The 27,251-nt window shown below is 55.0% G+C and overlaps 1 protein-coding gene across 7 annotated transcripts in view; it reads right to left on the bottom strand.

Annotated features, from left to right (window-relative positions):
• NPRL3 (NPR3 like, GATOR1 complex subunit) overlaps window positions 1-27,251 on the bottom strand; it is a 38,129-nt gene that overhangs the window by 2,858 nt on the left and 8,020 nt on the right. For 3 of the 7 annotated variants that reach the window (XM_040635650.1, XM_040635652.1, XM_040635651.1), the window contains 10 exons: window positions 24,107-24,236; window positions 22,241-22,315; window positions 17,667-17,874; window positions 16,048-16,129; window positions 8,784-8,921; window positions 7,660-7,816; window positions 4,232-4,338; window positions 3,648-3,777; window positions 1,519-1,708; window positions 595-787 (listed from right to left, as the gene is read on the bottom strand). In XM_040635650.1, the coding sequence (XP_040491584.1) occupies window positions 595-787; window positions 1,519-1,708; window positions 3,648-3,777; window positions 4,232-4,338; window positions 7,660-7,816; window positions 8,784-8,921; window positions 16,048-16,129; window positions 17,667-17,874; window positions 22,241-22,315; window positions 24,107-24,236 (1,410 nt within the window). Of the gene's footprint in view, window positions 1-594; window positions 788-1,518; window positions 1,709-3,647; window positions 3,778-4,231; window positions 4,339-7,659; window positions 7,817-8,783; window positions 8,922-16,047; window positions 16,130-17,666; window positions 17,875-22,240; window positions 22,316-24,106; window positions 24,237-24,369; window positions 24,589-26,637; window positions 26,694-27,251 lie in introns of those variants that run through there. The other 4 variants (XM_040635653.1, XM_040635654.1, XM_040635656.1 and 1 more) reach the window with 3 other exon arrangements.

Below are 27,251 nucleotides of genomic sequence, written 5' to 3'. Positions count from 1 at the left end.
ACGCCCATAGGGCTCTGGGCCCAAACAGGGTCATGGCTCTAGGAGCTGCTTGGGGCTGGGGCTGGCACAGAGGAGGCCCAGACCCAGCTGGTTTCAACAGTCGCCTGGCATGCGGTTCTTACCTGGGGGCTTGCCCCCAGTCAGCCTCACCCCACCCAGAAAGCCATACACCTGCAGAGCCCCCCAAGTCAAAGGTGGGTGTGACAAAGTCTGTCACCAACAAAGAGGGGTCCTGGACACCACCGCCCCCAGCCTGGGCTGAGAGTTTTCCCAGGAGGGAAAGATCCCTACTAAGCCTTGTGAGGATGAGAACCTGCCGCAGCTTCCAAAGTAACAAGGAGCACCCAGGAGGTCTTGCAGGGACTCCCGGCTGGCAAGGGCACCGGGCCTGGTGTCTCAGCGACAGACCGTGCTCCCCACAGCGGGGACACACAGGTGCCAGGTAGGGACATGTGAGTGCTTGAGACGCCACCTCAACCAGCAACTCCCGTTTGTCACCAGTGGACGTAAGCTGGGGTTGTGCTGGGTCAGTCCCCATCCGCTTTCCATTCTGACCCCAGAACTGGCCCAGCCCCGCAGGTCACCCTGCCCCACCTGGCAAACATGCGGAGGTCCTCGGGGTTCTGGGCGGCAGGCACGCTGAGGATGGCAGCCCGCTCGTGCTCGGACAGGCTGGCCAGCAGGTTCTCGGTCATCCTCTTGTTCAGTGGTGAGTCCCCACTGGGGAGAAGCTCCGCACTCGAGTTGTCCATGCTGGGGCTAGTGAGGGTCATGTCATCACTGCTGGCTGTGGGTGGGCATGGGTCAGGGAGCAGCCGGCCCCCCACACACCCCTGGTGCACCCGCTGTGCCATCTGTCTCCACCAGGAATTCTCTGCCACACCCCAAGGGAGGCCTGCCCATCCGACCCCTCGCACCCAAGATGGACACGGACGGGCCCTGAGCAAGGCTGGGTCTTTGCACTGAACTTGAAGATCAAGGTCAGGCCTCAGTCTAGGGAGCCTTCCAGCCCTTTGTCTCCCCCCAGCCTGGGGAAGCCTGGGGGACCTGGGGCTTGGCAATGGGCTGCATCCTTTGGGCGCAGGTGGTGGCCACAGTGGCTCTTCTGAGAAGCAACTGTGAGAGTCAGTGCCTTGTCACAGGCCCCGGCACAGCGGACTCAAATGTCCTCCTAGCAATGGTGTGAAATCTGATCGCAGGCGGTCCCGGACTTGGGCAAGCCCCCTGCTCAGGAGCCCAGAGGGACAGCCTCAGAGCCAGAGACGTGCAGGCAGGTGAGGGAAAGGGGTCTCCTGCCCTCCTTCAAAGGAGAGCTGCTCAGCAGGGGACAGCGGCTGCCTGTGCGAGGACCCAACTGCCCACATAAGGGGTGGGCGTGTATGCGCACGGATGGCCACGTGAAGGTGCCTGGGTCACTCCCAGCACTGCCCACGTCGGGATCCTGGCTGCCACTCCCAAGTGCCCTCCCAAATGCTACCCCCACCCGGCAGACAGAGGCCCTGGGCAAGGGGCTCCTACTTGGGGAACCAAAGCTGAGAGCGTTGGGTGTGCTGAGGCTGCGGCCGCTGACCCTGGCGGTGAAGGGGACATCGTCGTCTCGAGGGTGGGGCTCGTCCTCACTGGGCGAGGCCATCAGGCACACGTAGGTGTGCAGCTGGACCAGGAGCCTGTGCTGCAGCATCCACACCACCATCTGAATGAGCTGCGTCTGCAGGGGAGGCAGCAGGAGGCCCAGGGCAGGGGAGGAAGGCCGGCCCCTCCCCACTGCCCTGTTCCCTGCCAGGGAGGGTAAAGGAGCCACGACCTGAGACACGATCCCCACGAGTCATCCCAAAGGTAAGGGGTCCATGAGCTCCACAAGGCTCAAGGCACAAGCCCCCCACCTCAGAAAAGGGCCTCTCAGCTGCCGGTCGGTCTGCAAGACCAACTCCTTGCTCCAGGGAAGGCCGCAAGAGCACCTGCTCCCACCCCACACACGGGCTGCCCGTGTGTGGCCTTCTGTGCCCAGAGCTGAGGAGCCGGGCCGATGACACGGAGGCCCCTGCTCTGCCCCGTCTCCCTCCACCCACTCGGCCCTGTCGCTCTGACCCCCACACACAGAGCTGGGCCTGTGGGGACCTCCCCACGGTGACCTGGACACTGTTCACAAAGAGGCTGCAGGCAGCTGCCCTGAGCCCGAGCCCAAGGACAGGGAGCCCTGAGGGGATTGTGGTCCTAGCACATGCAGTCCACCCTTCTGTCACGGGGCTGGCACCTGACCAGCGCCAGTGGGGAGCCCTGTGCAGGCCCAGCTGGAGCACAGCGAACAGGAAGGTCACACTCCTGCCTGCTCAGCTTTGGGAGTCCCCTCCTGGGAAGGGACGGCTGACCAGGCATGGAAATAGGGATGTGCCATGGGCATGTTAGGACCTGGTCAAACCAAATAAAATTGAACAAGATTGTAAGATAATTTAAATTAAAAAATCAAACAAAGAGGCTTCATAAGCACTCAAGAGCACACTCCAGGCCCCGAAGCAGGAGGCGTGACAAGCAGACGCCTCACCCTGGGACTGCGCAGAACCGAACCCAGCTCCATGTGAGTCCCTTGACCAAGCACAAGGCAGCCCCCCCGCCCCCACTGCCGGCATGGCCTGGAAAATCCACCCGCCATCCGGACCATTAGGAAGCTTCTGCTGCGGGAAGTGGGGGCACAGATGCAAAGTGTGGCTTTCACTGAGCTGGCACGGCCTGGCACAGTTCCTGGAAACCGAAGGCCCCATGAAAGACGGCCTTTAGAACTCTGTTGCACTCAGCATCTGAATGAACTCAAGAACCAGGATCTCCTCCTCATTCACAACTTGAGAAGGGAAAGGGTTTGCTTTTAAGGACTGGTTTTGCCTAACAGATCTCGCACTTACTCAAAAAAAATACTTTCCTTCTGAAGACAAAGCCTTGAGCCCCAGCACTCATCCCTGTGTGTCCCAACCCCTGGCCCATCCTGACTCTGTGCTGGCTCCCTGCCCAGAGTTCCAGAGCTCCAGGCGTTCAGCACAGGGGAGGGAGCCAGAGGCTCATTCTGGGGTCCAGGCCGCACCTGACCCAGAACTCACCAGTTCATTCCATATGCTTCATACCTCCCTGGATGAGCCCTTGACACCCCCAGCAACCCCACCTGTCCCTTGCCTGGACCCAGGCCCACCGGAGCCTGTCCCAGGCCTGTCCTCTCCAGATCCTCTTGGATGAGGAGATCCTGGGGACCAGTGAGCCCAGGACTTGGACCCACATACCTTGTGGCCACCTGGACCATGGAGGGGAAGAGAGAAGGAAGCCAGGGCCCAAGTTCATTGAAAATAAAGCTGAGTCTGCATCCCCCCAGGAAAGGTTACCACTGTCCTGCCACCTGGGCCTCTTAACTCGGTTCTAACCCCAAGAACCGCTCACGGCAGCCAGGGTGGGTGGAGGTGGGACTTGGGACTGCCCAAGTGTCTGTAGGTGGCCTGGCTGAGGAGCCAGCTTTTGGTCACCCTGGCACGACATGTACCACCTACACTACCAAGCCCCCTCCTCCCCAAAACCCAGGCTAAGGGTGCAGCAGCACTGGGGGCCCTGGGATGAGGAACTGACACTGGGTGGGTAGTTCCTGGACTCCCTGGACTCCTGCGACTTACCTCCTGCACAGGGGGGGCGAGGGGGTTCCTGAACTCTGACAAGGAGACAGGCAAGGAGAACTTAGCAAGGACAGAGGGCAGGTCGTGAGCCGGAAACTGACGGGAGAACTGTTCGGCCAGTGGGGAGTACCTGGGGAGAGGGGAGGCAAGCATGCCCATGAGCTCAGGAGGCCTCTACACTGCTTCATGACATGTGTGTCCTGGCCACGAGCCCAGGGTGGACAGCAGGGAGGCGCAGCACAGTAGGTGGCCCAGGATGGGTGCCATGAGGACAGAACACAGATGCTTTCCCTCGAGGGGCAGCAGGAGCCATGGGCACAAGCCAAAGCCCCTCTGAGCCCTCAAGTCAAGATGAAGCCTCCCAACCCCCACCAAGCACCCCATCCACAGCCCACCGGCCAGCAGGCAGGGGCCTGCACGGGGGCTTTGAACGCCAGAAGCACAGGCCCGGGACAGGGCCACTTGGCACTGCACCAGGCCAGAATTAGAACCCAAACGCAGCAGAGGCCAGCAACCAAGCCCAAGCGGGGGCCCAGCTGAGCAGGGGAGCACCATCCCGGGCTCTGGCAGCCAGAGATACTCACAGACACACGCTGGCGTTGGGAGAAAGCATGTAGACATTGTTCTCACACAGCGGGTAGATGATGATGGCCTTGCCCCAGTACACCAGGTGGGCCGCGAGCTGGAAAACCTGCAGGCAGTGGAAGCTGGGAGGGTACTGCCTGACTCTCCGGCCCTTACCTGGGCGTTCGTCACAGCACACACACAATAACCCGTTTTATCCCTGGCCCCTGGTGTGGTCTGGGACAGTAACTTCCCGTAGGACCCTGTCCAGGCCAGCACTGAGGAAAGGTCTTATGAGCATGGGGACATCTGAGGTGCCCAGGACCATGGGGTCAGCGCCTTGGCTGGACAACAAGACAGAGCCCAGCATGGGGATGGGTTTCCACATGGCAATGGACGTAGGGTCCCGGAACCCGTCCTGCCCCTCCTGCACTCGTCCCTGTGTGTCCCAGCATCCCTAGACCACATCCCACTGCCCGGCTGCCCTGGACTCTCAGACAGGATGGGCCACAGACAGACTAGGATGCCAGAAATTCCATCCAACCTCAAGACGGGAGCCCACTGCAGGACCTCCGGGCAAGGCGGCAGACATTCCTGGTTCTGCGTCACCCAGGTGCACTGTGCCATCACTGAGTGCCCCCGGGTGGGGGTCACCCCACCCCACACACGAGGCCCAGACAGTGCGGAGTGCACTTCCACCTCGCCTCGGCAAACAGAACCACCGGTGCCAACACGGCAGAACTTCAGCTCCTTCACTGCTGCTCTTCTCTCTCATCCCAAGTCCCGCTGACACCCGCTCCACAGCATCGATATGCCTACTTTCCTCCCTCTGCCGTCGCCCCCACCTGTGGTGTCTACCTCCCACCTCTCCCTGCAGCCAGAGTGCCGTTCTGGAGACCAGAGGTCTGAACTCGTAGCTCAGGCTGAAGTCCAGCTCCCGGCAGGGACACGTTCTCCAGAGACTCCGGGGGAACAGCCACCCTACCTCCTCTAGCAGCGACCTTCCTTGGCGCATGGCCACATCCCTCCAATCCCTGCCTCCATGGTCATACCCCCTACCCATCTCTCACAAGGGCCCTGTGGTGACACCTGGCCCACCCGGACCATCCAGGGTCACTGCCCACCTCAGAATACTTCATCACATCTGCAAAGTCCCACATGAGGTTGCGCTCACAGGACCTGGGGAGTAGGATGTGAAGGTGTGTGGGGAGCCAATCACAAGGAATGGACAGTGTGATCCTAATTTTGTGATTCAAAGATAATGTGTTAATTACTGACACATACAAAAAGTCTAGAGGAATCTACAGTGGTTATCTCTGTGATACAGGATTGCAGGGATTCTCTGTGCCCGTAATTTGTGTGATATTTGAATTTTTATAAGAACATATTAACTTTATCATGACAAAAAAGTCCAAAACGGGGAGGTGGGTGGGAGGATGGGTAAAAGAGGTGAAGGGGATTAAGAGTGCACTTATCTTGGGGAGCAGTGAGTAACATATGGAGCTGCTGACTCACTATATTGTACACCTGAAACTAAGAGAACACTGTACGTTAATTATGCTAGAATTAAAATTAAACAAAAAAGCCCAAAATACTGACTTTGCCTATGATGAAACATGAATTATTTAAGATTTTATTTTTTCTTAAGCAATCTCTACACCCAACGTGGGGCTCAAACTCACGACCCCAAGATCAAGAGTCACACACGCTGCCGACCAAGCCAGCCAGGAGCCCTGAGAACAATTTCTCCCTAGTGGGGCCATCCGTGCTTGGGGCTCCAACGGGCTCAGCCAGCTCTGCTGTCCTTGGAGCCCCCTTGGGGCCAACTGCCACAGGTGGCAGCAGGTGCAGAGGCCGGGGAGGCTGACCACCGCCCCAGCAGGAAACCCTGATTTGAAGAGGGCTCAGTGGGGAGAATTACAGAAGGAAAAAACAGTCTCCCCATGGCAAGGCTAGGTCAGGGAAGTGAAGGGGACATCACCAAAGCTTCATCTTTGTCCAGAGACCGAGAAACTTGAAAGCTTTGAAAGCTTAGCCGGTCAGAACACAAGCTCTGTGCTGTGTACGGAAGAACTAGCACATTGAAGGTTCTGTCTTGTGGATGCTACGAAGGTGAGCAGGGCGTGGTCTTCACCGGGTCCCATCCAGTCCAGGAGCCCGTAGGACAATGCACGAGAGCAGAATCCGATAAATAATTTCACAGGGGATGGACAAAGGTCACGGGGTATAGACAAGGGAAAGACTCATTCTGGATGACAGAATCAGAAAATGCTGCTTTGGGAAACACAGGCCTGAGAGTTAAGCTCCCCCAACATGCTAAAGACCAAAGGCCAAAGGCGTGCCTCCTGGGGGGTGGGGATGGGCAGGGGGGCAGGCAGGCCTGCCTCACACCTGGGCTCCTCTTCCTCAGCCTCAGAGAGCCACCGCTCCTGGGCCAGGTCCTGCTGCCCTCTGGTGGCCACACAGTGCTCACCGTGACCAGACCCCAGTCCAGCCCTCATCCGTCACTTGGAAGGCACAACTGCCTTGGGACCTTCAACTTCTTCCTGTGCTTCTCCTCACTCCTTGGCCCCAACCCAGGCTCCAACCAGATCACAGCCAGGACTGAGGGGTCCTCCATTCAATCTGAAACTGTAGGGGTGCCTGGATGGCTCAGTTGGTTGGGCATCCGGCTCTTGTTTTCAGCTCAGGTCGTGATCTCAGGATCATGAGATTGATCCCTGAATTGGGCTCCCTGCTCAGCCGCGGGTCTGCTAGGGATTCTCTGCCTCTCCCTCTGCCTCTGCCTCTCCCCCAGCTCGCACGTGCTCAGGCACGCTCTCTCTCTAATAAATAGATAAATCTTAAAAAAACAAAAACAAAAAATTGCAGCCCACAAGCACATGGCTCAGCAAGACAGTAGGACCTCACACAGAACACAGGCCTGAATGCACATACAAGGGGGGTGGTCAAGGCCACCAAGATAGGTCCTGGTTCTGCACACAGGTGGGCCCTCACCTCCCACACTGGCAAAGTAGAGATGTGGAACTGCTTTCCCACACAGTGACACCCTGCGGGCCCCTGGTTCAACCCTGCAAGCCCCCAGCCCTGGCACCCCATCCTCCACAGCCCAGTCACCCAGCACCTGGAGGGCCTCATGCCTCACGACTCCCGGACACAGAAGACAACATCAGTCCCAGGGCCAGTTCACAAAGCCAGCCCTGAAGCCAGGCCTGACTCAGATTCCAGCACTTGGAGCGAACCCAGCAACTACCCATCCCACCACCGCAGGCCATGCAGTGGCTCTCAGCTAGACAGAGGCAGGTCCTGGGGACACGGCACACAGGCATCCTGCTTTCCTGATGCCTGACCTCCCACCTCCTCCCAGGGACCAGCTTCTCTGATGTGCCTACCCCTCCCCCACTGGTTGTCCCCTTTTTAGGGTGTGTCTGCAGGCCCCCAGGGGTACCTGCAGCAAGGCCAGGTCTGCATCCTGGGCCAGCTGCTGCAGGTTCCTCACGGCGGATGTGGTCTTGATCACGCGCACCAGGGCTGGGGAGCAGTCCAGTGGGAGCTCACCCAGCAGGGACTTCTCATCACTGAGCAGCAGCAGAGCGTGGTACGGGCTGCAGAGCAGAGTCACAGGGTCAGCGGGACATGCGGGCTACAGGCCCCCTAACCAGGCACGTACCTGGAACACACAGATACTGAACCCGAGAGAAGAGGCCACTGGAAGGGTTAGACGGGAGGGCAGCAGTGTGTCCTGGGGCCTTTAAAAAGCCACAAGGATTACTATAGCCCTCAGAAAAAACCAAGTGGAACAAATCTGAAGAAGGCCTGACGACCCAACGCCATCTCCCACCTCTGGGACTGCCCAGCAAACATTTGTTGACTGAAAAAATACATGAATCTTTCCCAAGGAAAGAGTCCCAAATATGGAAAAGCAAAATCCCTGCCACAGGCTATGAATAGAACTACATAAAAATATACTTAGCGAGGAAGTCCAGGAGGAAGGACAGGACTTAGCGCATAGACAGGGCAAGGGAGAGAGGGTTATGTGTGCCCTGCTTTCTCTCATCTTCCAATTTTCCGTAATGTGCCCAGATTTCTTTTTTTAGTTAAAAAATATCTAAGGAAACAGGGGACTTTAATGGGGGGGGGGGTTGTGAAAACTGAGCTTAGCTCTTTCCTTGCAGGAAACCCGTTAAATTAAGAAACTGAGCTCCCACAAGGTCTATTCAAATGCAGGAGGTCCGGTGAGCAACACTGGGAAGACGACACTCCGCCCACAGTGTGGCTTCCCTCCAGGGTGCTCAGCCCCTACAGCCCTGCCCAGGCCTGAGGAGAGGACCCTCGAGCACAGAGCCTCATCACCCAGGCAGTGCCGAGAGGGCCCAGAGGAAACTCGCGGTTGGGCATTCTGGACAAGAACCAGACCCCAAAATATGCATTTTTACTTCCATGAACAGTAGAGCCTTACCTGCCAGAGCCTGTGGCAGGAAAAAAGAGAACTCTTGAAGGAAGTAACCAGTAACACGTCAGGCAGAAGCTAGAGGGAAGGGCCGCAGGCAGCATGCACGGACTGGCACTCACCGGATGGCTTTCAGGCTCCGCTCGATGGCCTCAGGGGGGATGAGGCTGGCCGCGGCGTAGTGAATCTTGTGGGGCAGGCAGAAGCTCACCTCCAGCCAGCTGTTGATGTGGAGACGCACCACGCCAGACGTACACAGGCTGCAGAGAGCGGGCCCCAGCCTGTCAGCGACCATCGCTAACCCAAGTCACTTCTGACCACACACACAGGTGACACAAAACCCCGGCACACTGTTCCTGATGCTCGGAGCAAACTGCACGTGAAACCCTCGGGCAAGAGAGCATCTTCCAGATCTCAGTGGGTTTAAGAGAAGAACACACACCCATGTATCTCTGGGTAGCCCTGGAATCTGTAGTCCAACCACAGTGCCAGGACTTGAGAGAAGCCTCTTCTATGTCTGTCCCAGAGGCTACACTAAGGCCTCCTCAGCACCGCGGTGAGAGCCAGGCCCTCTGCACACCCCATGAAGGCCCCATCACAGGAGGGCAGCCAAGCAGGACAGGGCCCGTCTCCAAAAAGGGGAGGTGAGCAGGAGGGGAAAGGTGTGTGTGGGGGTGCCGAGACCCCCACAACGTGCTGTCAGGGAGGGGCACATGGCACCCACCTCCCTACAGATGTGAGCAGTGCCCAAGCCGTACCACAGCAATCATCGAAGCCAGCCTCAGCTGCAAACCTCTCACTCCCCAGCTCCTTGGTGATGGCAATTTGGTTCTTTCAGGGCCAAACACTGGTCAGGCCACATACGGCCACCTTGTCCCTGAATCCTTGTTTCTCCCACATCCCACCTTGACCGTCTGCAAATCCTGTCTGCTCTACCCACAGGGAGGTACAAAGTCCAGACCTTCTCAGCACCAGCCCCCCATCCATCCTCCCTACTCTGACAGCCAAGGCCCCCAAATGCCGGGAGCCCCACATGACCTGCCCACTTTTCTCTGACTTTGTCTCCTACCCCAGGCCGTTTGGGTCCACCTGTACTGGCCGCTCTGCTCTTCTCGGCCTCTAGTGCTCCATCCAGGTGCCCTGGGTTCCTTCCTCGTTTCAGGTCTCAATTCAAGCCCCCCACCTTTTCAGTGAGGTTGTGAGGCGAGCCCTGGCCCCAGCCTCACAGGCAATCTGACTGCTGTGTGGTCACATGCGTCTGGGCACTTGACCACGGGATACACCTACTCGTCTGCTGGCTGATGTCGTTTCCCCAACCAGAATTCAGGTACCAGCTGTGGGCTTGGGGTTCATTAACTGCTCCCCACACAGCTGGTCAAGTGTCGGGCACCTGGGGAGCAATGAGAACCATCCCATCAACACAGGAAGGAAAGGGGCCCAAGGAGCATGCTGCCGACTCCGGGTGGACTGTCTCAGGAAGCCCGGGCCACAGAACAGGTTTCTAGGGGCTCCACATTAGGCAGTGGCCCCAGATGCCCCACAGCGGACAGCCACACACAAAGGAGCTGTTCCCAGCAGGCGCTTCTGAAACGCTCCAAGGAGAAGCCAGCCTGACAGCACCCAAAACCTAGCTCACAGCTCCTGTGCTAAGGGCCAATAGCACTTGGTATCTGGCATGCAGAAGTGGCTATTTGGGCAAAGCCCCCATGGCTGGTCCTCACCACACCCCTGGCAGGTGGACAAGAGGGGAATGTGTGCCCACTGTCAAGGCCGGGCCTGGCCCAGTTCTTCCCATCACATTCCAACCCCACTCTGCAATTCCCAAGTGGCCAGAGAGGCCAAGACACCCACATCCGGCAGAGTGTGGGGCGGGCCATGGCTCAGGAGGCCCGTCTCAAGACCTCCCTCGGGGGCACACAGAGGCCCGGTGCTGGCAGGCAGCACTATGGCCCACACTGCCCACAGCCACAGGCTGATCTTACCATCTCTTCCCTGAAGCCTCAAGCAGCAGACCAACTACCACAGGCTTCTCCACAGGTCCACCCAAAGAGCCGGCAGGACCTGTGGGCAGCAGTTTTCTCAGGCAGGGAATGCGTAATGAGGAGAAAAAACAGTGGGAAGAACACAGAGCACTGTGACCCTAGAATTCCTGCCAACACCACTATCTGCTCATTGCCAACTGGCCCACAACTCCCAAACACCATCTGCCTGCCCTGCCTAGAGGCATCAGGAAAACCCATGCCCCACTCCCAAGATATCTGTGCCACCGAGCAGTCCCCAGAGGGAGGGTCCGAGCACCCATGGCTGCAGGGGTGGGGGCTGCAAGCTGTGGCTGAGTCTGGAATGCAAAGGTTTGGTCACTGCTGATGCCACAGTCCCTCAGGGTGAAACCCATGAGTGGGTCTGATGAGTGTCATGATGTAGGGAAGAGATCCAGAGAACGGACTGCTAAGTAAGTAAATGGAGCGGACGGAGGTTCCCAGAGCCTCACCAAGCTTTGGGCAAGGGTCTTTGCAGGTGGACAGCTCCCATCAAACCCTGAGAAACAGCCTCTTACAAAATCCAAGGTCACACCACTTGAGAGCTGCCTAGTGTATCAGACTCTCAGCATCCATGTATAAAAGGAAGAGAAGAACGAGGAAAAGCAGGGCTGCAGGGAGAGTGAACTTGACAAAGCTAACACGGGTAGGCCCCTCCCTCCTCTATTTCACTATATACCTGGACAGAAAGGCTGGTGGACTGAAAAGACAGGTCTGCTTCTAAGCTGTCGTCCTCAGGTATGGCTCAGAGTGGCAGCTGGAACACCGGAGAATCAGATTAAACACGGAGACCCCTACTGTTTCACACGGAGCTGTCTGTGCTCCCCCAGGAGCTCAGCAATGCCGTGTGCATGCACACACGGGCGTGGGGTCTTTTCAGAGTGGGAGAGACGCTCCCACATTGGTTCCCTGGTTTTCATGTGGATTTTACTCCACTTTTCCAGGCATCTGCTCACCCACTGGCCACGTCCACCCATGGAGTACCTCGCACGAGAGGCAGTGTGGAGACTGTGTGGACTACAGCCACCCACACGGCGCCCTTGGGAAGCCCGTAAGTCCGCCTGCAGCAAGAGGTGAGCCAGGAGGCACACTGACGTCTGCCAAGACGAAGGGAAAAAAGCTTTGTCTCTGTTTGGTTCCTTCCTAACGCTTCCAGGGTAGAGGGAGCCCACCCTCTGAAAGCCTCTCTGAGGCTACATTTCATGTGTGTATTTATTATCATTGCAGTGTAGCTGACATAGTTTGTATCCGGTGCGGGTGTGCGACAGTCCTCTCCATCACTCGGTGCGCACCCCCACAAGTGCAGCCGCCATCTGTCACCAAATAAAATTACTGCACTCTTACCCAATATATTCCCTATGCCGCATAAAGTGCACTTTTACCACAAGACTCTTTAGTAGAGCAGCGGTTTGGGGCCTAAATGTTTCTGCTACGTCTGCACTTCTGTCTGCCAGGCAGGGATGTTTGGTCTGGAAACACTGCACGAACAGCGCTGCCCCCACGTGAGGCTTATCCAGCCTGTCACACAGCTCTGGGCCACACAGGGCGCCCAGCCCCATCTGCTGCACAAGATAGATGCCCTGAGTCCTAAGGCGATGACTGTGCAAGAGGCCACACGCTGGCCTTTGAGACATGCCCTTATCTTTCCCGTCCCAGAAGGAATGCGGTGTGTACCAGCTAACCCTACTGCCCTCTCATCTCACCACCTGAGAAAGAACTTCAGTTCCTAACCCTTCAGCCAAGAGCTGAAACCTTCTTTGGTGTCCCGGCACCTTTCTTCCTGCCAGCTCAGCACCTGCTGGTTCTGGTCCCACACACAGCCAGGCTTCCTACTACAGAGAGTGGGATGCTGTACACAATTCGAGAGGTCCGACTGGGCTCCAAAAGGCCCACCTTGAAATTTCACACGAAAGGTTTATAGAAGTGCATTTTATGGAAAGAGGGACTAAAACTCCCAGGATATTAGCGGAGGTGTCTGTGGGCGCACCTCTGCTCTGAACAGGCAACGGTGTGAGGTGGCAATGAGCAAGCACGCAGTTCCCAATGCCACCTGCCCGGCCAGGCCCTGGGCAGCTCCCCTGAGCTCGGAGCCTCCCGGCCCCAGCACAGGCCCCTTTACCTCTGAAAACCATTCAGCAACCACTTGGTCAAACCATGGACTCCACAACATGACTGCTGTTTACTCATTCCCTCAAGCCCCAGTGGGCAAGTTGTGCTTCCCCACAGGTCGACCACAACGTCTGTGTTACAGAAAGTGAAGGGACATTCCCTGACTTCATGGGAGCACAACCTGACAGTCACACACATCAGTGGGGCACTGTCACTGAGGTCACCGAGCTCCAAGGGGAGACACAGACTATGCAACAGTCAGGGTATGTTCCCAAGCGATTCATGCTGCCACCCTATATTCACAGACACTGAGGTCCTGGGGCATGAGGCCACACCACAACCACAGATTTTAATTAAAACAGCAAATCCAGAACAACTCCTTTGAGAAGTCTCACCCCGATCTCCAATCTCCACATCTCACAGCTTCCAGTCTCTCACTTCTGCTCAGAGAAAACCCTCCCAGGGTCTGCTGGAAAGCTGCCAAAGGGAGAAGGCTCTGTGTTCCATGCTACTGCATCCGTCATGTAAACTCAAGTCTCCCTTCCTTAGCTACAAGGTAAGTCCACCCTGCAGCAGCAGGCCAGGCCAGACCTCAAGGCAAAGGGAAGGCTGCAGGCCAGGGGCTCCTGGGCAGTCACAGAGCCACTGCTATGGGCAGGCTGGGACAGGTGCAGGGGAGGACCCCACTGCCCCTGGGACTCCCACCAGAGTAGCACTGCTGCTGGCTTACGTGACATGGGTCCCAGGACCCAAGACTGGGCAGGGTGGGGTCTGGGAACAGGAAAGGGTGGATGGGGAGTTTACCCAGGGGAAGTGGGATCCTGAGCACTGACCAGGAAGCCTGGGCTAAAGGGAAGAGGCAAGTGCTGAACAGTGAAGCCTGGGGGCCATTTCTTCCAAAACGCTGATTCCTGTCCTCCTTTAAACTAACACCCACTGGGGGGCGCTGGGCTGCCCCAAGTTCTGAGCACTGCAGGCAGGTCAACTGCTCAGGACTTCACTGCCTCCAACGTGCAGTTCACACATAAGAAACCACGGTCCATTCTTTCTTTAGACATAGCAAGTCTGGTTCTGGTTTGGTGTTCATCTCCAGGTTAGCCTGAATTTTGCTTGCAGTCTAACCGTAGCGGAGGCAGGCTGAGTACCATTCAGAGCAAGGCAACATTTTCCCAGGAAGCCATTTCCAACACCAGCCAACCCAAGATCAAAGGGCAGCACTTCTCTGACTGCAGAGACTTCAACGCGGTCAGGAGCAATGTCACGGGAGAAAGAGATGCGGGGACTACAGGACGCAAGTTCCGTGCCCTAACACCCAGCAGTCAGCGAGGTCAGGACAAAGGAACACAAGCTGCAACTTCTGTCACAGAGGACAGCTCTGCTTCCTGTACGAAGGCACCTTTCCTCCCAACAGAGAGACAGACAGGGGTCTGAGGGGAGCTCAGACAGAAAAGGGGGATGCGTGCAGCGGCATCCCAACACAGCTGTGGAGACACCGCAGCTAAGACCCACAGCTCGCCAAGACCCTATGCCGGCCCAGCCAGAGGAAGAGGTATCTCCTTTGTTGCTAGCGGGGGTGCAGCCTGTGGCACAAGCCCCACAGGCACGTGCATCGTATTCCAAGGGCATTTTACCTATCCGGCCTGGCAATTCCACTGTCGGGAATTCATCTGATAAACAGGCACACACGCACAGCACCACATGCGCAGAGCTGAGCACAGGTCTTACAGCACCAGAGGCTGCAGCCAACTCAGTGCCCAAGACAAGGGCTGGCTAACTAGGCAGCAACACAAGAAAAAGTCTTCATTTACCAGTATAGACAGGGTCTAAGCTACACTGCCAGACTAAGAAGGCTGGGGACGGTCAGCACACGCACTGTAAGGGGACAAGGGTGGTCAGCGTTCGCCTGTGTGTGCCTCCAGCTCGTCTGTGCGGGGGACGCATGACACATGGCGGCCTGCTGAGATGCATCTGCCACTGGCATGGAAGCCTGGTGGGGGGTGGTACAGCAGGGAAGATGCCAAGACTTGGACTTTCAAACTTGATGGATACGTGGCCTTTTCAAAAGTTTCAGTTAAAACAGCAAAGAGAATGAAAGTTTCCAAAATGCTCGTAACAATAATCATTGGGTATGGGACCATAGATGGGCTTTGCTTTCTCTATACTTTCTAGAATTCCTAAATATCGATAACAAACATGTACTGATGGTGAGATCAGGAAAACTGCCAACACCAAAAAAGGATCCTAAGGGCACCTGGGTGGCTCAGTCCTTAAGCGCCTGCCTTTGGCTCAGGTCATGATCCCAGGGTTCTGGGATCGAGTTCCGCATGGGGCTCCCTGCTCAGCAGGGAGTCAGCTTCTCCCTCTGCCTGCTGCTCCCCTGGTCATGCCTGCTCTCTCTCCGTCAAATAAATAAAACCTTTAAAAAAAAAAAAGGATCCTAGACAAGCCACCCTTTCCTGGGTTGGATGACACGTGGTATCGGCAGCCACAGCTCTTAGGTCCAGCCCACCTCCAGTGGGTAGCGTGGAGTCTACCGATGGAGTGAAGCCCCGAAAGGCCAGGGGAGGGCACTGGGCCGTGTGCGAGGATAAGGCCCAGATAAGCCTGCACCTCTGTGCTGTCTATGCAGCATGCCCGCGCCATGCGGTCTCCTCAGCCCTGGGTGACGGCCCCTCGTGCACCAACAGCCCTGGAGCAGGGCGGAAAGGCACAGCTTTCAGGGGAACTGTCACTTGGGCACCCGCCCAAGCCTCCCTTCCACCTCCCACCCACACTGCAGACCCAGGGTCAGGGAGTGGTGGACACTCTTTAAAAAGAACAGACGTTCTTTGCTTCTCCACAGAAGCTGGGAACAGCAATATAACTGAACAACTGTAAGGCTCTGCTGTGTCCGCAATGCCTGCTGCCTTCCTACACTCAGGCCCCAAGCCCCACATCCCACAGGGTGCGGGGCACCCTTTGAGCCTCAGTTTCCCCCTCAGTGAAGTGATGCCAGTGACACCCATCTTAGGAGGCAGACCGGGAACCTGGCACCATGTCATGCTGACCTTGTATCTCAAGACTGAAAAGAATTCAGGCTCTCGCACGTGACTTCAGGTCCAGTTCAGGGAGGGGGGCTGTCCCAGCAGAAGGGCTGGCACTCCCAGTCCTCTCCCACCCCCATCTCAGTGGCACAACAGGAGAACAGGCAACAAGGCCCACAGGTAGGTGCACCGAGCATACCACCCACCTGTCTTACCTGTCATAAGCTTCCTTGAGGTCCCTGGCCAGCTTGCACTTGGGCAGAATGTGATGAAATGGGGACTGAGGACCATCATTTGCTGCAAGAATCAGAACACAGAGAATTTAGAGCCTCCAAAGCAAGGAAATACGCAAAGGCTGCAACGGAAAACACCTTTAAAAACAAGTTTAACTGGGGCGCCTGGGTGGCTCAGTGGGTTGAAAGTCTGACTCTTGGTTTTGGCTCAGATCACGATACTGGGGTCGTGAGATCGAGCCCCGCATCGAGCTCCACACTCATCAGGGAGTCTGCTCGAGATGCTCTCTCCCCCTCCGCCCCTCCCCACCCCACCCAGCACTCACGCGCTCTCTCTAAATAAATCTTTTAAAAAAGCAAGTTTAACTGAAAATAAATTTTAAGTCATTCTGAGCCAAATATCAGGTCGTTCCCCACTGCGTCTTACGAAATCTGTGCAACCAGTTGAATTAAGATGGGACTTCGGCTGATTTGTTCAAGCGTCTTTACATGGCACACCTGACCCTGCAGCCAGTTCACTGGTGGCCCCAGAGCACAGACCCCCAGAGACACCTTCTGCTTGGTGAGCAGATGCTTCCTGCCTCACGCCACCCACTCATACCGATCCAATCTATTCTTACGATCAAAAGTCTTTCATCAATCCTTTCTCATTAATGCCTTAACATATGTAGTTAAATTGAATTCTGAAACATTTCCTGTGATAGGGGCGCCTGGGGGGCTCAGTCAGTGAAGGGTCTGCCTTCAGCTCGGGTCATGATCTCAGGGTCCTGGGATCGAGTCCCACATCCGGCTCCGTGCTCGGCGGGGAGTCTGCTTCTCCCTCGCCCTCTGCCTGCCGCTCCCCCTGCTTGTACGCACTCATGCTCCCTCTCTCTCTCAAATACATGAAATCTTAAAAAAAAAAATTTCTGTGATAAAGTCACAGACTCTAGAGAGAATTTTTTTTAAACTAAACTTCTGCATTGTTACTAATCAACACATAATAGGCCAAAACGTAATTACACATTTGACAGCTGTCAAACATAAAAAGCAAGTTTTCACTGAGAATGCACCTGAGGGAACAGTTTATGTACACTGATCACTACCTTTCCTTGTTGCTAAAGTTAGGCTGGATTCACCTGCAAATGTCTCTGGTTTTCTCTCTTGTTACGGGGTGCTGACTGAGATGGAGCTGGAGTGGGCACGGCTGGCGCTTCTCTGTGCTTACAGGTGCTTACGGAACACCAAAATCAGCGATCTACTGGCAAACAGTATCTTTAACAATTGGTCGGCTGATAACTCAGTTAGGTCCTCCTTCAATTCACGTGAAAGCCAAGACCTGGAAAGTGCCCACCTTCCCAGCTCCGTGTTCCACTGGCCCCTCCACATGACCTCCCGCCACAGGAAAGCACAGCCAGCGGGAGCAGGGCTGGGTGGGCAATGCAGCTGGGAGGTGGGGTGCGGTTCAGGCTGGGAAATCCATAACCGGCATCCGTTCAGAGCTGCTCTCCAGCTGTGTCCCCTGGGGCATCCTCCCGTGCACCCGGGGAAGACCGTGAGACATCCCATAACCTCTTGGTGCCTGCGTTTCTGCATCTACAAACCTGGACCAGGGTCCCTACCTCGAAAGGTCCCTGCCGTGCCGTGTGGAGTAGGAGACACTCTGCCACACTCACCGTCCGCCACCGCGGACACCTCGTCCTGCAGCGCCAGGATCAGCTTGGCCTCCCTCGTGAGGTACTGGCAGCGGCGCTCCTCGTGCTGTAGCACGGTGGCGATGCGTCGGGAAAGGGTGTGCAGACAGTTTATCACTGACGGGTCGGCATTGGCCTGCGGGAGAGGCATGTGGGACTCAGACGCGGCACGGGTACTCAGGTAGCACACAGGCACAGCAGACGCACGGCACGGAGGAGCCCTCTCTGCTCCTTTCCCACACAGCCCTCTCCAGGTGCCACCGCTGTCCCCGGCCCTCTGTCCCCTCTAGGATCTGTCCACAGAAGCATCAGTGTGCTCACACCCCAGCTTGGGAATGGCTACCTGGATGGCAACACAGAGATGGTTCTGTGGGGCCCCCCAGCTGGTGGGGGACACAGGCATTGCCGACAAGCGGAGGCGATGCAGGGCACCACACCAGGGCCATCCAGGGTGGCGGGTGGCAGGGCACAGATCCAGCACCCACTCCAGACCAGACAAGGGTAGCCCCACTGGGGTGGTCGGGCAGCTGAAGGCACGGATCCCACTACCCACCTGCTGCGTGACCATAGGCTCCCCTCTGAGAACGTTCAACAGTGGCACCTCCCTCCCCAGTTAGTCTGACAGAGCCTATCTGGGGCAGAAACCCTAGCAGTGTTTGCGGTCGCCGGTGTACTGCTGACCACTGGTGGGCAGGACCAGGCTTCGTGCGAATTCAACCACACGGACCCATGACAACAGGGACAGGGAGCGTAGTAAACAGAAGCACCAGGCTGACCGTCTGCTGAGCACACTGTCCTCAGGAGAAGAGGCTCTTCCCAGCAGAAACAAGCCTGGCTACCAGAAGAAGTCAGCTGGCTCCAGGCCTCCCCTCTCCCCACAAGCTCCCCTGGCACCGTGCTAACTCTAGAACCTATCAGACGCCTCAGTGAGGCCAGGCGGGCACACCCACCCAGGCCAGGGGTGGAGCAGGCCGCTGTAGGGTCTCTGAAGATGCTCCGCAGAGCAGATAACTGGCCAACCATGACTCAGTGTTTCAGGAGGCCGACAGGGCTGCTGAGTCATCCCAGGTGTGAAGGTGGGAGAAGGGAGCGGGACACATGGTGCCGCTGATTAAAACCAAGGTACCGCCCCCCCCTCCTGTTTATCTGGCAGGCAGGGCCCTACCAGCAAGGTGTCCACAGCCAGCCTTCTGGACCAAAACCCACACCAGACTCAGTAAACACCTTCCTCACCTGGAGTTGGAGAGATTTTCGGAACTCTTAGCAGGTCTCAGGTTCACAAAGAGAATTCACACCTGGCAACAACATGCGTGTGCTGGGGAGAGGACTAAACACTACTTTCATGCCATGCCCACTACCAGGCAGCAGCCCTGCCCCTTCACGGCAAGGGTAGCCCCTCAACAATGTTCCACACAAGATCACGGAACTAGAGGGCCTAGGTTATAAAGCACGTACAACTGCTTTACAACAAAATACACTTGCAGAAGAATCTGTGTCAAACTACTCTCGGCAGCAAAACAGAGGAAGGAGAATGATCCTGTGCACATGGTAATTCTCTTCAAGAAGCAATCAAGTCACGCCTGAGAGCCTGACGCTACGCTCAAGGTCCCACTGGCTGGGACAGGACGGTGTTTTAGTCAGATGCCCGAGTCCACCTGCTCCACATTCCCAGGCACACAAGGGGTGCTCACCCAGGCGAGGCCCGATGACCTGCACTGATGGAGTATGCTGGGGTGTCCTGTCTGGCTTCACAGGCCACGAACCACTCAAGGCTCTGTCTGGACACAGTGAGAAAGGTACCACCTAGGACATGCCGGCCCTGAGTGGGAACACTTAGAAACGCCACATTTGTCCCACAGGTGATGTGAAATAGCAGGAAATCTAGAGTATCGCCTGTGAGACTTTCTTGCTCCCAAAAAGTATCACCAAAACGTAATGAGGCCTTCAGAGCAGATGTCCAATTTGCAGGCAATTCACAAACAGAGAGCAAGCATAATGAGATGGACCCAACCATGGACCATTCGATGGGATGAAGGGAGAGGAGAGTCCTAGACTGGCAGAGACCTACAGACACTGCCCACACACTCGTGAGGGCAAGGTTTTCAGCCCGGTCCAGACAGGCCAATGGCAAAAACTACGGCCACTAGGCACTAGCTGATACCAAATTATGGCAAACTTCATCAGGTGTGAAAGGGCATCACGGTATAACATAAACGTTCGTATTTCAGAGAGATGTTACCTGAGGTGCACAGAAACGAACAGACGTGAGATGTGGCACTTGCCTCGAAACACCTGAGCAACAGGGTGGGAGAGGAGAAACCAGGGAGGCCCGGTGACAGCTATGGGACATCAGAGACAGGTCTATGAGGGTTATCAAACTATGGTCACTAGTTGGGGGTGTGTTTAAAACTCTTCAAAGTAAATATATATATGTTTTTATATGACTATTAAAAAGGAAAAAATAACTTCCGACCCTAAAAATATCAACACTTCGCATTATTTAAAATTCCTCCCACTCTTCGACGTGCTGGCCCCTGCTACCTGAAGTCCTGCACAGCCTTGCTGCCTACTGCAGCAATCCGCCTACCCTCCTCCAGGTTGTGGCCTCGCCCCCACGCCTCACCTTAACAGCCACAGGCTGCGCCAGTATGATAACTACCACCTTGTCTCATCAGTCCCCAACTACTGGATACCAGAATCATTTCCAGCCTAATTATTACTACAAAAGTGTGCACACAACTTTAAAATCTGCTTGTTTTCTTGACTGCTGTATCCAGGGGTGTCACACATTCTGCTATCACACGCTGTTTCCCAGAGACCAGGGCCTGCCTGCAGGGTGGGGCCGTGGCTGCTTCTCACCGCCCGTCCCACAGGGACTATCAGTGCTCACAGGCAGACAGCATTCGTCATGATTTTTGTTTTTTTGTTTCTTACTTGAGTTCTCGTTGTGGATGTCTGTATTATGTAATTTTATAAGTCACACCCTGTATTATTTACACTGTGAAAATGCCAAAATTACACAAGTAAAGGTCTCCACTCGGAACCGCGTGCCCCAGGGACAGCCGCTGTTAACCGACCACTTTGTCTTAACGTGCAGCTTCTTATCTACCAGCAAGGAAGGCCAGTTTTTAATACGAAGCTCCGTTCCAAAGGGCCTTTCCTCTGGCATCATTTGGGTTTCGAGCTGTTCACAGTGAATGTGGTTTTCTCTCAAGAGAAAAGCACCTCGAGACTTAGAGCGGTACCCAATTTTACAGGTGACCTCTCTGCTAAGTGTTGTTTCTGCCACTCTGAAGACTTTCAGAAAACACACTGCTCCTTGTTCCTGAGCCCCAGTCACTCTGTCTGGGACACTTCTGTGAAAAGCCATTATGCAGCTCACATGTGCCCAGCCAGAAAGGGACTACTGAATATTTTGCTACAAACAGGTAGTGGGACAGTTCAGAGGAATTCTGTTATGTAACCGTCACCAGGTATAAAATTCCTAGGCAATTCAAAGTCCTTTCATAATACGAGTGAGTCTTTACCCAGGGATGCTTCTTATGTTTATTTGGATCCCTTATATTTTGACAGCTTCACTGAAAAGAAATTTCCTCTAACACAACTTCAGACAGCTCTGGGAACTGCCTTAAGAAACTACCAGGCTTAATTATTAGAAACAAAGTGGAAAACCACAAGTGTCGGTGAGGAGGAAGGTACACTGGAACGCTCACGCACTGCTCGTGGCAAGGTAGACGGTGCAGCCACACGGGAAACAGTCGGCCCTTCCTCAGCGGGTTGTCACATGACCCTGCAACGCCACGCCTGGCTATATACCCAAGGGAAATAAAAATGTGTGTCCACACAAACATTTGGACACAAATGTCCATAACAGCACTGGCCATAATATTATAGTGATGAACCTATATCGTTCATAATGGCCAAAACGCAGAGACAACACAGACGTTCACCAACAGATGAACGCGTGAACTGTGGTCCATCCATACAACAGAATACGATTCCGCCACAAAAAGGAACGAAGTCCTGATCCATGTTACATGTTAGCTCACATGGACGAGCTAAGTGAGACGAGACAGACACCAAAGGTCACACACTGTAGGGTCCACTTTCCATGAAAATGCAGAATAGGAAGTCCACAGACAGAAAGCAAACTGGTGGTTTCCAGGGGCTGGGAGAGGAAGAAAATGAGGAATAAGTGGTCTCCTTTTGGGGCAATGAAAATGTTCTAGAACTGATAATGGTGACAGTTTCACAATGTTGTTCCTATATGCCACCAAACTGTACACTTTAAAATGGTTAAAATGGTAACTATTATGTGTATTTTATTTAGAAAAAACAGTATGGGCAGACTCTTGCAGGCGCGGCCTGGCAACAGCTGGGCCAGCTCTGCAGTCTGAGCTCTGAGCCAATGACAGAGTCGCCGGAAATGAGCTGCTGCTACTCTCCCCGGACCCTCCTCCCTGATCTACCAGTGCTCTTCAGCCATCTGGACACTCGCTCACCCTCAGTGCAAACACCACATTAAAAAGAATCATGGTGGGAGCTTCCCTCTTCGGAGACGGATCTGTTTTTGAAACCTGGAAAAGAAATATAATTCTAATGAGTGAGAGCCACCACATTCCAAGAAATCCTGTTTAGTGCTACTCTTCAGGCATGGGAAGAGATTCCAGAATATAGCCGACCCAGAGAAAAACAGAGCCAGCCCTAGGGTCTTTGAGAAGTGATCGCTGCCTTTGTACGGACAAGCACAGGCAGCACAGACAGGTGGAAACACAGCTGAGACAAGAGTGGAAGGGTCAGTGCTACGATCCAAAGTGACACGACTACCCCAGCCAATGGAAGTGAGCGGAGGTGCCCACACGAGAGCAAATGCGGTATTCTCCCTCCCCCACTGCTGTTTTCAGCGTCCACCCGGGACCTCTGTCTCAGCCAGGTATGGCAACCACCCAGGACGATTAAGAGACAGGATCATGCTCAGAGCCAGCAGAGACCAAGCCACTGCTCCTGCATCCAGCCACCCCAAGCCACAAACACCCAGCTGAATACACGTGTTGCCACCAGGGAGCATAGGAGCTCGCGCGGCTGTGTGTGTGTGTGTGTGCGCGTGTGTGTGTGTGTGTGTGTGTGTGTGTTGGCCACATCTCCCTGGGCCACCCCAAGCGCGGGTGTGTGTATGTGTGTGTGTGCATGTGTGTGTGTTGGCCACATCTCCCTGGGCCATCCCAAGCAGGCTCTTTACCAACCCTGCTTGTCACTCCAGTTTGACTCCTGGCAGGATGTCAAATCTCCCCTCTGTCACCCATAGGTCAGCAGTGGGGACTGAGCCCTGTCTGCAGGGGCCTCAGTAAGGAGGAAGGTGCCACTCGTGGGGCCTAGTGCAGTCAGCCAGCCAGCCATGGCCTGATGTCCTGGCACCTCCAACTGCCTCAGAAACTCCTTCCATGGGCATATTCATGGAAAAGATTTGAGGACTGCAATTTCTGGACCATATAAATGGAGCTAAATCTTACCCCATCTTATCAAAACCCTGATTGTGCCTGTGTGCAAAGGGCTGTCTAGCAGGTTCTGGTGTCAAACGCCCTTGGGTAATACAGTGCATTCAGTCTTCTTAAAACCCCTCAGTACTGTAACATTTCATTCATCACATAATGCACATACAGGATTTAGCACAATGTAAGAACTAAATTAATAATCATTCTTGCTATGATATCATTTAATAAATAAGAAAAAATACTTGCACCACTTTAGAAACAGACATCCTATATATAAAAGGGAAGGTGGCAATCAGGAGAGACCCAGTATGCAAAGAGCAAAAGCCAGGGGCAGGGAATGAAACCACGAGAGGCCTATGGGGATATGTAGCTCATTGCACGCATGCACACACGCATGGGGTCAGGTACACGGCATGACACAATGGCTGCTTCACCAAAGCCAGTGTGAGCCACAGCTCCCCAAGGGTCCCAGAGCCAGGACAGGCCATGCCTGCCCAGGGAAGGCCGTACCTGCCCCAGGGAGAACCCCACCTGCCCAGGGAGGGCGTACCTGCCCCAGGGAGAACCCCATCTGCCCAGGGAGAATCCCACCTGCCCAGGAAGGGCCGTACCTGCCCCAGGGAAAACCTCACCTGCCCAGGGAGAATCCTACCTGCCCAGGGAAGGCTGTACCTGCCCCAGGGAAAACCTCACCTGCCCAGGAGGGCCGTACCTGCCCCAGGGAAAACCCCACCTGCCCAGGGAGGGCCGTACCTGCCCCAGGGAGAACCCCACCTGCCCAGGGAGGGCCGTACCTGCCCCAGGGAGAACCCCACCTGCCCAGGGAGGGCCGTACCTGCCCCAGGGAGAACCCCACCTGCCCAGGGAAGGCCGTACCTGCCCCAGAGCATGCTGCAGCAGTGTCGGGTGCCCAACAAACCGCACGTTATCAATCTTCAGTTCAAATTTTTGGCCACACATTTCAGACTTGGTTGCCAAAATTGTTGCCAGAATGACATCGGAAAACCTTCAAATTAAAAAAGGGCAGAGTGGAAGTAAGTAAACAAAGTGCCACAGCACCATGCCCACCTGCCTTCAGAGGGGAAAGGTCTCAGGACACGGCAGCTTCGTGCGTGGAGCGCTCTTCCCCCACTGCTGACCTGGAAGCTTCTATCAATTGCCCTTTTGAAGCGATCCCTAAGATTAGGGACATAAAATCACCAGAATTACAAGGTAGAAGGCATGAGAAGCACAGACTGACGGCACATGCTGTCATTTCTTGGCATGCTCTGAAATTGAGGAAAGAGAACGAACTGCAGTTTGCTTCTACAGGGAGGACAACAGCTGGAGCTGGCGCTGCCCTAAGGAGCCTCTCGTTAAGGTGCACTGGTGTGTGGGGAAGGGTCTCCTGACTGGCCCAGGTTTGCTGGGCTGCACCCCTCCACCCCCAGGTGTGTAAAGGACAACACTAACTGCAGTGTGCTAATTACCTTCTTCTTGGCACGGCTGCCTGGCTGTTCCCTTCCGCTCAACATTTCAACCTTCTAGTTCTTACTAGGGAAGAAACCTTTAAGATGTGCAAAATGTGCAGAACCAGAGGCATGATACGAAGGTGGGGGTGCACAGGACTGGGTGCCATGGAGAAGTGGGAAGGCTGTAATGGGGCAGCAGATCTGGCTACCATCTCTGTAAAACTAGAGCTCACCCCTTTTTAAGACGCATTTGTACACTTATGTCTCCCCACTAGCAACCCTGTTCCTTCCTGCTCAAGGGGATCCAGATAAGCCAGAGTCACCACAGGGAGGAGAGTGCTGGGGGTGCAGTGTAGACTCTTATCTCAGAGCCCAGGCTCCAGGGCCTCCACTCTAGAAACACTGATGTGCTGTGTCTGATCAGGAGCCAGAAGGGAGAGACAAGTCCTGTGCTCATTTCTCCACCTGGGAAAGGCATTTCTAACATCTGGGTCAGAAGGGCACACTGTGTGGGGGAAGGTGGCTCCAGCTCCACCAAGGCCACACTCTGCCCCCCCACAAGGAGACCCCTATAGTCCTGAAGAGGCCATGAGGAGAGGCACTCCAGGGTGCATGCTGGGCCTTCACTGAGAGGCTATGGTGAATCAGGGACCACCCCAGATGTTTCTCTTCTGAAGAAGCTCACTATGGGGGAGGGCGGCAACTAACACCTTAACTCTCCAGAAGGGAAGGTCTGCTGCAGACTGCCGCTTCCAGTCAACTCCGCAACAGCAAATGACTTTGACATTAAGCGATCTAGGAAGGGGGTCGTTGCTCTGGGCTCCTTACACTTGGCAGGGCTCAGCGTCTAATGTAAGAGAGGTAACTTGGAACCAGCCTGGAGCGGGAACCTCGCTGTGGTCAACCAGCACACGGACAAAAGCACGACAGGCAGCTACGGGACTCTTTCCAAGCCTCTCCCCTAGGCAGCAGGGGAGCCTAGCGCTGCCAAGGGGGGCTGGTCATACTGGCTTCCAGCCTTCCCCTGGGACCAACATGGTCCTCTAGGTGTCCCTGGTCACTCTGTGGCACCCCCCCAAAACAGACGCAGGGGTTTTGGTCAAAACGGGCTGCCTTGCCTCCTGTGCAGTCAGGAACCTTCTGATACCAATGTTGTCCCAGACATTCGGGGAAACTCAGGACCCACAGCTCGAGCTCTTGGCTGCCCAATGTGGGTCACTCCTTCCCAGGAATACTGCTCTCTAGAGTGAATAAACCAGAGATGGAAGATTCCAGAGTCTTAGACGGGAGGCATATGCTGTCTTCAAAAACTCTAAATGGCTCACCCTGCCCTGTAACTCCCATCTGAGGGGTACAGGGAGGGCTCAGGACGCTAAAACCCTACTAAACACTTCTGTTCTAGGAACTGATCCAGTGCCCACATTTCACACCCTATCTAAACAAACCCTACCCCTCCACTCTGCCACCCAGTGATACAAGCCATAAAGACATGACGGAGAGAAAAACAACTTCCTACCATTCCAGAGGTTCACCACTTCTTGTGATAGCCAAAAATCTCCACTAAAAACCTCTGCTCCGTCATGAAGAGCCACAGACGGGCCTCAGCCCTGGCCTTTAGCCACCAGTCCAGGAACCTAAGTTTGGCTGTAAGATGAGCCCTGAGATTCAGAGGCAAACTGTGGTGGCCCAGTTCACGTTTATAAATATCCAGATCCAAGAGGCACCCTTCCAAGAGCCAAATAAAAACCACTTCCCCCTCTGGGTCCAGAAAGGACAGAACAGAGGGGGCCAACTTGAGAGCCATGTACTGCTGAAATTAAACATGGCCCATCAGGGAGGCCTCTCGGGGTGGCCAGCAGGGTGGCGTTCGGCTGCTCTGCCTCTACGAGCCAGTCCGATCCACACAGAAATCCACTCACTGGAGCCTAATAGTACACATTTATGATTAAAAAATACCTGGGTGGGGCGCCTGGGTGGCACAGCGGTTGGGCGTCTGCCTTCGGCTCAGGGCGTGATCCCGGTGTTCTGGGATCGAGCCCCACGTCAGGCTCCTCCGCTATGAGCCTGCTTCTTCCTCTCCCACTCCCCCTGCTTGTGTTCCCTCTCTCGCTGGCTGTCTCTATCTCTGTCTAATAAATAAATAAAATCTTTAAAAAAAAAAAATACCTGGGTGGGTTATACTTTCTGTACTGTGTCTGCTGACACAAGACACACAAAGTCACAGAGTTCCACCACGAGATTTGGGGGAAGGGGACATAACTGATACAGCAAAGCAAAACAAAAACGAGTGACAATATTTGTTTCCAAAATTTACAAAAATCCTTTCCCCTTGTTTTGAAGATGAAAGGCCTGGTAAATATGTTGCAACACAATAAAACAGCTGCTATAAAAATTAACATTCTTGGAATAACTTCAAAATTAAAAAAAAATAAAAGCATTTGAGATGAACCAGCCCAGCTGGAAAACAGGCAAGACCTTTCATTCCTGCTGGGATATTCAGGAATGGGCTTTTTCTACAGCTTGGCCAAAAAAAAAAAAAAAAAGAGAGAGAGAGAGAGAGAGAGAGAGAG

The sequence above is a fragment of the Ursus maritimus genome, unplaced genomic scaffold (assembly GCF_017311325.1).
Source record: "Ursus maritimus isolate PB19 unplaced genomic scaffold, ASM1731132v1 scaffold_2, whole genome shotgun sequence".
In the NCBI taxonomy this organism is placed as follows: Eukaryota; Metazoa; Chordata; class Mammalia; order Carnivora; family Ursidae; genus Ursus; species Ursus maritimus.
The sequence above is the reverse complement of the archived record's forward strand: the minus strand, read 5'-3'. Positions and strand labels throughout refer to the sequence as shown.